Source organism: Dreissena polymorpha, chromosome 13 (assembly GCF_020536995.1).
Source record: "Dreissena polymorpha isolate Duluth1 chromosome 13, UMN_Dpol_1.0, whole genome shotgun sequence".
Classification (NCBI taxonomy): domain Eukaryota; kingdom Metazoa; phylum Mollusca; class Bivalvia; order Myida; family Dreissenidae; genus Dreissena; species Dreissena polymorpha.
In genome coordinates, this window is record NC_068367.1 from 62,468,652 (window position 1) to 62,480,916 (window position 12,265).

General features: G+C 32.9%; 1 protein-coding gene across 1 annotated transcript in view; it reads right to left on the reverse strand.

The window, feature by feature from the left end:
• Positions 1–12,265, reverse strand: part of LOC127856602 (secretin receptor-like) — a 66,178-nt gene that overhangs the window by 19,487 nt on the left and 34,426 nt on the right. Inside the window, exons 3-4 of the mRNA XM_052392912.1 lie at positions 1,205–1,315; positions 611–741 (exon numbers count right to left, since the gene is read on the reverse strand). Coding sequence (XP_052248872.1) covers positions 611–741; positions 1,205–1,315 — 242 coding nt within the window. The remainder of the gene's footprint in view (positions 1–610; positions 742–1,204; positions 1,316–12,265) is intronic.

Sequence of the window (12,265 nt, forward strand, 5' to 3'; positions counted from 1 at the left end):
CACGTGCTACGTACCATTTTGCATTTACAAAATATACAAATAATATTTCGAATGTGTTTTTTAAATTTAACTTAAATTATGTTCGCCTGCCAGTGACTGACGTATTTGCTTAAGCAAAGATAAATATTTCATTTATTAATGCATGTACTAAACGTTATAACAGAAGGAACATACGTATGCACGTATGTTTTAATGCAATAACTGACTCTACGCTTACAAATCTTGCAAAAACCAAATGTTAGAAGTGTGTTTGTAACTTATCAGTTTATTTGATACAATCAAATAATTCATTTCGATTTTTTAAGTAAAGCAACCTTTGCAATGCATGACTCTTTCGTGTTTAAATTATAAATATTTTGCACTCGGAAATCAGAAAGGGGCATGGCCAGCCAGGAAACTGGCGTTAAGATGAAACTAGTAAATAAGACGTCTCGCTTTGTGAAACGCCAATATACTCATGTCGTGCACTGAGTAATATTCGTGTAATGTGCATTAAAATAAGTCACTATATTTGACTCTTGAAATAATTTAATGGCCGTTTATTGCATTGTTCTTTTAAACTAGCACAATATCACAAACATCATGTGTACTATTGGAATAGATGTACTACCGTATATAAGGGAGAAATCGTTTGTTGGGTAGGTATGGGTTTAAAGCACTGTCTATAATCAGTCCACGTGTTGTTTGTATCAGGGTTAAAGAACCATCTCCCTTCAGGCATGCACTGTCGTGTGGCATTTCCTGCAAAAAAGACGGCATAAGTCTGAGATATTGCACAACGATCGTTTGAGCTTTTATTCTATAAATCACGAAAAGTAACAATTTAACACAGAAACACGTTTTAGGATTAGGTTTTGCAAGAATGTTGTTTGGTGATCACGACTATTGTATATACCTTACGATAAAACAAGAATGGTAACACCGTAAATTGTTTTTGCGCATCACCGTTTACATAAATTTTGAATATGGTATGTTAGTATATCTTTCTGTAAAAATAATGGCCATAATAAATAGTATTACCCTAAGGTGAATTATTTATTCTTTAACATGATCTATTTCGTATTCGTTATGCATGTATGGGATTTCTTCAAATCTTTGGATTGTGTAATCAGCCACTTGTGTATTATCATTTCGAACATGTAATATATTTATCATTTGTCTATCACTGGAAACAATATTACATATTTGTATATTATGTTCTTACCTCTTGTGTAAAACCCTTGTATATAGTTCGGACAAGGTAGATATTGAGTTGTCCCGGCTGGAGTAATAGGCCAACAGGCGATGGTATCAAATGTTTGGTTACAGTACAGGCCTGCAAAATTTGATAAATTGCAAGATTTACATGCTATCTGTAAAAGGTATAAAGGAAACAAACAACGACGCAACATCCACAATAAATTAAGCATCAAATTCACACGTAAATGACAGACACAAAAGCGTGAACTTGGAGTTACAATTTTGAAACTGTCAATAACAATCACTCGTTGTTTAAATCGGTATTAAGGAGCTGCTTTCCGCTTATCACCCGTGTAAAACATTCACTCAATTAAAAAAAGGGAAACATAAGCAATGTGATTTTGCGGAAAACCGCGGCGCGAATATTGATAATTATGTTAAGTATGTGAAATTGTTAATTAACGCATATCTTTGAATATATTTTTTCCCAATTATATTAATCGACAATCAAAACCTATTCATTTTGTTGGTCAAACTGCCTCACATCGATAATTTAAGTAAGCAATTATTGAGCGATTTCTAATTCCGATACTAAGAATAGACTTTAATATAAATCACATGTGGAAAGAATTAGGCTATTACATTTCTAACACACACAAGGTTATAGTCGGTCCATGATACAACGGTTTCGATCCTAGAGTTAGGATCGCTAGTTGTGTCCTTAGAAAAATGATCATCTGATTTAAATGCAGATATCTATCGTTGTGTTGATACCGTATCTAGAGTCAGGAAATTTCGAAGGAAACTCGGTCGCCTTCTGCGATATTATGTCATGCCATTTTGTTCTTAGAATGGAAATTTAGTTTCAAATTAGTATAATGGTATTATGAAATGTGCCATCATTATACAGATACAATGTTTGATGTAATATTTTTTTAAAGTTATCAAACAAAATAAGGTAAATCACAGATACAAAACCTTACGTATTTCCGTCTAGGAATGAGTATTATAATTTTTGACGACAATCGCACTGACAAAAGTAAGTACTTGTACTTATGTATCCACTTTAAACATCGTAATAAAAAAGCACCAACTTATTAATTTAATGATAATAATGACACAACAGAAAAGGATATTGAAAACGATATTAAATGTGACAGAAATGCAGTTGTAATAAAATTCCCTCCATTATAACATAGGTAATTTATCTCAAATGACAAACAGGTAAACATCATTTAACACGCAAAGCAGTTTTTGTTGGTCTATTATCTGTATTCGTGAAGGAGTAAACATTATTTTAGGTGATTTGCAGTTGAGAAAGATGTTGTCATTTGCATTAGCTTCTTTAAAACAGTTGTCTTTGTATTCATTCAATGTTTCACTTCGTTGCGTCCACATGTTTGCCTATGGATGCAATATGATGAATCAGCACTATTTGCCAGATCTAGGCAACCACGCCGGGAAATTTTAATGAGTATATTGAATAAATAGTTATTTGTTTCGAATTATACGCTTTATCGAATTACTGGGCGTTTTCAGTATTTGGGAAAGTTTCGTGTTTTAGCCTTCCCTTTTGGGAACAATTATCGATAACACTGCATATGGGACAATTTAATTATTTCATGGACAATATCCTAGTGTATGCACATTCGAGAAGTGCGCTTAGACATACATTTAGTAACGTAGTGTATTTTGTGACGTTACAGTATTGTTCGATGGTGTTTCATCGGCGTAAGGACTAGCGGATGGTAACACAAGATTTCATCCTGACTATACTTAAGGAGCTTGGCATTATCTTGATTTAAAATGTAATCTATTGATAAAATATGGTCAGAAGATTTGTCTTATTGATATCTTAGATGAGTTCGAAAATTGTTACGTTTGCATGAATAACATGGCCGCCAAGGGGCGGGGCATTTTTCCTTATATGGCTATATAAGGCTTTAGTAAAATCTTGTTAACACTCTAGAGGCCACATTTATAGTCTGATTTTCATGAAACTCAGTCAGACGATTCATCCCACTTGACATTTCTTTGATTTAAAATGTAATCTATTTTATTGCAATAATAATGTTGCGGTTGAAACAAAAGCCGGAATGTGACATTTACTTTTTTAAAGTATTCTGTATAATGTTCTGAATGCTTCCAACATTTAAGCACGAATAAATAAAAAAATGCATACAGGTTATTAGAAATACATCTTGAACATATTAATATGTGAAATTACCAGTCTGTATAGCTTTCCGTTTAATTTAGTTCGTGAACCACCCTGTTTCGGTTTCTGCCTGACTATGCTTCAGAAGCTTGACATTTTCTTGATTAAACAAATATAATCTCTTTTATTGCAACAATAATGTTGCGATTGAAACAAAAGCCGACAGTTGATATTTACTTTATTAAACAAAGTATCATCTGTTCTGAATGCTTCCAACTTTAAGCAGTCATAAAAAACACGCATAAAGGTTATTAGAAAAAATATTTTTAATATATAATTAATATATGGAATTACCAGTCTTTATAGTTTTCCGTTTAATGTAGCTTCGAGAACCACGCTGTGTCGGTTTAAATTGTGATTGCATGTTGTTAATTATGTATGGATATGAAACAATATCTGAAATGGGTATATTTAACAAATAAACTAACTTAATAATTTAAAATAGCTCATTTTTGCAAAAACAATTTGACTTCGCAAACTGTTTTATAATATAGACGATGTATATGCTAGTTTTTCTGATTTTAATATTTGTAACTCATTACACCCAATAATTGATTATCACGATACATCGCACCGAATTAAATACGATAAATGTATATATGTGGACTTTTTTCAATCATAAAATATAAATGTATAGATGCAAATAAAGAAAAGCAACCGATGTGTTGTTAAAACAAATGTCAAAGTCTATACAGCAAAATCAGGTTAAATCAAATTGCTCTAATATCCATTTATATCCATTCACCCATTTCTGTTTTGAGGAAAACTGTGATACCAAAACGTTCAATCGAAACCTAATTTTCAGTGGATTTTCGTGAGACCTTTCAACTACAAAACTAAATGTACAACGAAAGTTCAAGTATACAGTCATATATCAGACATTATGAACAAGTAAAACAATATCAAGCTCAGTCGAAAGAGCCAGATTTTATCAATAGATGCAATGTCGTGCCAACGGAAATTAATGACTTTACATAATATCTTAAGCAAATTCAAATTCAATCAAAATCGATACGTATCGCTTTCAAGTGAATTTCTTTGTGACGGGATTGTGTAGAATAATGCTAGATTCATTCATGTCATGTTAAGCCATGTTGACCATAGACGTGTCGACATTGTTTACTCGTCCCATATATAGCATACATATAGGATCTGGCACGAGTTGTCATATCATACCATATTTTATTAAACGAGTTCAGGAATTTTGTTAGTAAGCGAGCCTTTGGCGAGCTTACTAACGAATTTCCTGGACGAGTTTAATAAAATATGGTATGAAATGACAACGAGTGCCAGACTTTTATCACATGCTTTTAAATGAGCAAATTGGATGCGCACAATCACTGGCATTACCAGTATGTCAGGGCATGGTATTGTTAGAAAGCAAGCTTATTTGTTTATTCAAATTATAAATTTGATAATGATGACATGTTATCGCATGGTCATAGATGGAGGCGAATTGCTAAATGCAATCGGCTTATGCATATGATTGTCAACTTACAGCTAGTGCAGATATGTATTTCGGACCAACCAAGAGATACCAAAAATTGTTTACGTCAACATTAGCCTTTCCTCATATAATTTACATTAATACATTGCAATATACATACCATGAATGTAATATACTTAAATTTGAGAGTACTTAATCACTAATATAATATGCGACATAAACTATGCAAATTGAAAATATATGAAGCAAACACAACATTAACGATATGTTATATGTATGATATTAAGAAGCATTATAATCATTATAAAATAACGTTTTGCTTGATTGTTTTGCCAGTGTAGCAACCCTTTGTATTTAAGCTTGAATTGTATTGTTGTAATGCATGAATTATGTGTACTGTTTTATCATAATAAATTATTGTTTTAATTAATGACGCATGCTTACTTCTATGTTTATTATGTGTCATTGTCTGTCCTATTTTGGAGCAGTGTCATGGCCGCTGTATTTATCTTTCATTACACATATGTTTATTACTATGATCATGTCATTACCCTCTAGTAAGTTCAGCAGCATCAAAGGCAGACTATTATTTCTAGGGGTTATTAAGTAAATGAACGTATTAGATTCAGGGAATTGCAAACTCATCAAAGGTCTTTTTTGAATCAAAGCATTTTGTTGTTCTGATATAATATTTTCTATATAATTATGACATTCTTAAATTTAATTACACTGTCATCCGATATTTGAAACTAATTTATAAAGAAGGACTTCTGATTTTATTAATTACTGTTAAATTTATTATTAATTTTCTAAATTAGTTGCCAAATCATGAGTTTGCATATAGAGATAATCAGATAAAAAACATGTATATGTATACCTATCGCTTAAAATTATTAACAATAAGTTAATCAAAGTGCTTCTAATTAAATATTTGAAAAAAAAATCAATATAACAGTTAACATTCGATTAAAAAAAACAATATACAATTTAATACTCTCCTAACAAAGTAGAGTAGGCTGGTAGACAAAAATGCTTCAAGTTTAAAATTACATAATGATATTGAATATGGCCGAAAACATCCACAGCAGTTTATTGTATAAAATAGCATCTCGCCTGGATGACACTTGGTCAATCCACTTAATCACGTGGACAAGGGCTTGGGAAACCTCGAAAAGCTACCGAAAGTGTTGTCTTTACTTCTAGATTATTTTATATTCCGAATGATTTTGGTATCATTTTTCAGTGCTTTATCCTCTGTTATACTGGCGATAGGTTTATTTATCGTTTATTGGTTACGAAAATGGAAAACCAATTAGTTGATAAATACTATTAGCCATCTTTAACATTAAGTTAAACACGCCATCATAGGCATGCACGTGCACCGAAATCCTCATAAATACTTCTTGAAATGATTTTATTGGTAAAATTTAATATTTCCACAAAAGTATTCACCGATGTTATCAATGGAAATATTACCATTACATTGTTTTTACTTGTATTTAACAGTATATAGCGATTTATAACTTGGGTTTCGCTAAGCGTGGGTACTGCAATCCCCCATGTAATTACATGGAAAGATGATATTAATAACATAAAACATTGCTCATATTACATATAATATTGATTGTAATGAAAATTCAAACACAACTTAATCAGCGTGGTGCTTTTCTGAAACAAATGAATGTTCTATAATGGAAAAGTTGGTGTTTATACATACTGAATATAGGGTACCGACATGCCCAATGTTGCTACTTGTAATGGTTGTGTAAGTTATAAATAGCACTTGAAAAATTAACTTTTCTGATTAAATTGATGAAAAAATAAACACGACAGTGTTTTCACTTGTTTTTTTTTACACATACTAGACATTTATAACTGGAATTTTGGTAACGCCTAGCAGGTTACAAAATACCCGATGTTATTACCTATAAAGTCGATAACAACCATTTTGATATTTGTTTGATGACATGCCCTTTGCCAAGTTGTATGGTGGAAAGTGTTGCTCAAAATAAGTTCATTTCTGAAATACATTATTGTTATTTACATATATGTTGGTAATTCTACATATTGAAGCTTCCACTATCACTATTTGATATCACGTTTCGGCGTTGGAAATGGTATCAGTTCAACGCTTCCTACTAATAGTTCTAGATACATACTGTCCGAGTATAAACGACATTGACATCGTTAATTCATATTTCATTGACGCTTTTGTATGAAGAAATCAAACAAAACTCGTTGAATAATAATGGGAACCCTCGAAATTAAGTTTCCAAATTTCAACCGTCTCTAATATGTATCGATCACTTATCGGTCAATAGATATTTAGATGAGAATTAGACGTTGAATGACATGAGTTCGCAAATGTGTTTTTCTATCACAATGCCTGACATAAAATGCGTATATTTCTCTTACATATAATACAATGTCGCGATATTGTTTTACCGGTGCACAAATAGTTTTAAGTCTTTTGACACGCTGCAGCGTCGTTACATTGACACGATCCAAAAGGTTGTCGTATAAAATGTATTTCCATTGTACAAGGCACTGGCCATTTTTTAATAAATGTTTGTTTAAATGCAAGGTTAAAGATAAAATGCTCTACAGATTGTTTAGTCAATCTTGTTTTCCGTTGCCACTATCAGCGGCAGTTATATGGTCATTATTCAATAAGACACAAACACTTAACAGATATGATTTCATCAACGTATGCGTTTCTTTTTCGATCAAGTTTGCATAGTTTTGCACATGGAGCTTCATGTAGGAGGCAAGAGGATGATTAATTTAACATGAATGATTAATTTAGAGAATGATTTATTTTACATGAATGATTAATTTAGAGTATGATTAATTTAACATGAATGATTAATTTAGGGAATGATTAATTTAACATGAATGATTAATTTAGAGAATGATTAATTACGCATAAATGATTAATTTAGAAAATGATTAATTTAACATGAATGATTAATTTAGAGGATGATTAATGTAACATGTATACAAGTTCCTTCTCACAAAAGAACACATCGTTATCGAGAAAACCACATTATAGAAAAAATATTATGAACATATGAAAACTTTTTGAAAACATGTTGATGCTTCTTTATCTCAAAGCTTAGTTCGAGCTTAAATAGTATAATGTATAAAATATAATATACAGTAAAACGTTTCTTATTTGATAATAAATTGTGTTTGCATGGAATTAGGTCATACCAAAATACGTACGAAAAAACATGCACTAACAGTTATAGTTTAACAACCACATAATTTATGCTCTTAGAAACATCGCATGAAGAAAAGAAATTTGGCAAAATAAGATACGCGTGCGCGATATTGTATGCATGAAACAAATAGTTTATACATGAAAAAAACACATTATTTTGAGTGCATTTTATTTCCTTCTTTGTTTTGTTGGACGGAAATAATCAGATATTTTAAAAATTATTTGGCGATTTAAACGTTGATGTGGTTATCTTATGGAACTTCGAACGCAAAATTATTTTCGGGAAGGGCAAAAACAAAAAGTGTTCATTAAATTCCGAGGTTTTCCCTTATTTCACAAATTAAAAACATATTTTACGCGAACTTGATTACGTGTGATGTATTTAAATATTTCAAAGAGTGATATTATTCTGGAAATGAGTATCAATCAATATAATAACAATTAGTTTCTTTAAAAATTAATTTATTTCATGTGAAGTAGCGAATACATGTCTCCGATAGATAAAGGTTTAAATCTCGTATAAAGCATTAGATACAAGCAGACGACAGTAAACCATGCGTGATATCGATTTCAGTAGTGGCTGTCTGACGTCACTAATTCGGCAGATAAGCTCGAGTTTCACGTATCTCGTGCCTTTTTAGAAATAGCTTTGAATGAGAAACCCCTCCTACCCGCTCAAAGAGATTGTTAGTAATTATATTAAACCTTTTTGTATGTTCAAATGCACTGCCGAGTTATTTATTACAGAATGGCTGTTGATCTGTTGCGGGAGACCACGGAAAACGTTCGGGTTACATTCACCAACTATACACGACTCGTTGGTTAAATCGTCGGGACCTCAAACCGTGGATAGCGGCAGCGCAATGGTCTGGATACATCGCAATCGTCAAGAACTAAGTCCATATCCAGTATATTGCTGAGACGCAACATCAGTGAATGGAGATTACCGGAAACAAAGTGTCAACTAATGTGTTTGAGTGGTTCTGCTACTTACGTACCGTGTAAAAGTGCTGTGACGTGTGCCTTCTTGCAACGATATGAATGTGTATTTTTAAAAGGCCTGTTAATCTGTTGCGGGCGACAACGGAAAATTTTCTGGTTACATTCACCAATTGTACACGACTCGTCGGTAAGACGTCGGTTTAATCGTCGGGCCTCAAACCGTAGAAAGCGGCCATTGCATGGATACATAGCTATTGTCCAGAACTAGGTCAATATCCAGGTTGTCGCTGAGACGCAACATCAGTCAATGGAATTTTTAGTTCTGTGCGGTATGGAGTATAGCACAGAACGCAGGTCTAAAAATAACACAATGCACACAACAGGTATATGTGCGGTTCGTTCATGCGTATGGTTGTCAGATGTCTCTCAGGCGAACATAGGGGTACTGTGCACGGGGTTTTCATTGTTTGGTCAGCTTTACGCTATACCTCGATAAAAAACCTTTTACTTTTAAAACTCGAACCGCATTTATAACTTTGTTAAAATGACCCGTTATGTATGAGTTACACAATGTTAACAGTAGCATGTTAATATTGGTTATTTTCTGGTACAGTTTCCAGAGTTTTTTTAACATTGAGCATCTGATGATTTCGGATGAAGTTTTATCTCTGGTTTTCAATCTGGCCGTGAAAACAACATTTAAGGAAAAATAATAGAATTGATGTATACAAATCATAGTTGTATTGTGTAATAACTTTATATATCAAAGCTGTATTGTCATGTTATCATACGATTATACTTGCTTGTGATATATTACGAATATGTAATATTCGTAGATGTATGATGCCACTTAACTGATCGCAAGTCTTGTCCAATGCAAAACGAGTTATGGTTTTAGCTTAGTTGTGTGAAGCCATTATGGGAAACACAGTGTCACCCAGTGTGTTGGAGTGTTTCGGCTACAAAACGCGCCATGTAGAATTTATGTGACATGTGTCTTCTTGAAATTAAATGAAAGCGTATTATTAGGTAATTTTGTTGCTGCAAAATTGTGGGAGATATTGTTTTTATCACGGCAGTAAATTGTTTAGATCTATGACTATCTGTACAACAGCTTATATGTCATTACTAACTCATTTTATTTGTTTCATACTTCATTCAAATATGTTATTTAGGCGGAAATGATATGTCTTTGAGGTGATCGGAAACATTAAAAGTATAAATAGGTAACTATATAATGAAGTACATACGTCCGGGGGAGGAAAATAGCATTTTGTTGTCACCAGTCCTATCACGTAGTTTTCGTATGTGTGAGGATGGCAGAAATGCTTTCAAAACTATTTTCGGGATAGTATGAGTGTTCTAGTACTCGCTCGATGTCACGGTGTGCTTAGGCGTACCTGGAATAGCTTTTTTGGCTTGAAAACCTACGGTACAGCGTACCGAGGATTTATTTGGCCGGTTGCGTTGGCCTTATAGATGGCGCATGTATGTTATTCTGCACTTAGCGATTGCGGATGTATACAATGTTGCACGGTACGGCGTACCGAGAATTTATTTGGCCTGTTGCAGTGGCCTTAGCGTTTGCGCTTGTATAATATCTATTTCCGAACCAGCAACGTATTCGTTGAAATAGGAATTACATACATTTGCGAAATAGCATAGAATGGTGTGGATTGTCTGTTGGCGATTATTGCATACAAGAGAAGCTAAATCAATAGTGCATCTGGTGTTGGGGCTAAATTTAGGGCAGTACTTCCGGTCGCCTCCTCGACATGGCTCATTTATAGTGATAGTCTATAGCTGAGGTTTATTTACTCTAGTGCTAGTCTGGTGTAAATTATATTCCGCCATTTGGCCATTTAATTCCATTTATATTTTTGTATTGTTCTTCTCATATGTTTTTCTATTGTTCAAATATAGAAAATAAAATGTGTTTACGTACGGTATCACATTAAAACATTATAATACATATTTAACTAACAAAACTGGCGTTTCGTGTAACTATTCATCAGCCATTGCTCTTGTTAATAAATTCGCGTAGAAAAGTGGATGTCGCCAAAGGATCGGGGATCAATTTGATAAGTAGGCTACACTAAACGAACGTGCATGATATAGACAAAAGGTAAAGGACGGTTACACTTTGTAATCCGAATAACTCGACCCTATGAATGAATCAAATCTTGGTTAACGAATCGGGTACTGAGCTGCTGTTTGAAATAAACAATTGTATTTAACTTAATGAAGTGTATATCACCAACGTTGTATTGTGAGAATCCTTTTTTCATGTAATGTTATGGTGTTTGAAAACGTAATGTCCAAAATGAATTTGGCGAATTTGCGTGTGCACAATGCAAATACTTCAAACAAGTCATACTTATTTATTTAAAGCACGAAACTGTTAAAAAGGTATGAAACAGCCACAGTCTTAAGGTATTTATGAAACGAACATATTGCGTAAATCAAATATGCGGAATATATGTATGGTAAAGTACACTTGTATATTGCATGTCAAGAGATTACATGCAGATAGACCTTTGTTTAAGGTATAGCCTATAGTCTGTACAATAAAGGTCACTATAATCAAGAATACTGCACTTTTATTGAAACACATAATTACAAGTGGGCAATGCCATTCAACGGCCAAAAACATGTATAAACCACTAGCTCACAATAAGAAGTCAAAGAATTAATTAATTAGTTTACGACTGTTTTTACTACTCGATGAGCTAGCTGTACCAGTCGATTTAGTCAGTATAGATGTGGTGGTTTCAATAACAGTTATATATTATGTGCATACCCGTTAGGTAAGTAAACGTTTAAACACATGTATGATCGGTCTTGCATTAAATAACAGATGGGCGTATTAAAAAAAAACACAATCTGGTTATGTTTCTATAGTTCAGCCAATATTATCAATATTAACTGTCAAAACATGTGTTGGTAAACAATAATGGTGTAAGGTAACTGGTCATTGTATTTTAAAGATCAAGACACTTAGTAGTGCGGACCGCAGATAAAACAAATTTAGTATTGCGGACATCAGATAGTAAATGTCAATAAAAATCATGGTTTATGTGTGGCTTGGATACCACTGCCAGGACTTTGTATCTTTAGCATGTTTTCTCAAGTAAATAAAGTTTTAATGAATGTATTATATTGTTAAAATACTTACTTTTTTTCTCTCGTCGGATTAAAGTATATTGTAGATTATTATTTCGACACAATTTCAGAACAGTATGCTCGATGGATCTTTCAA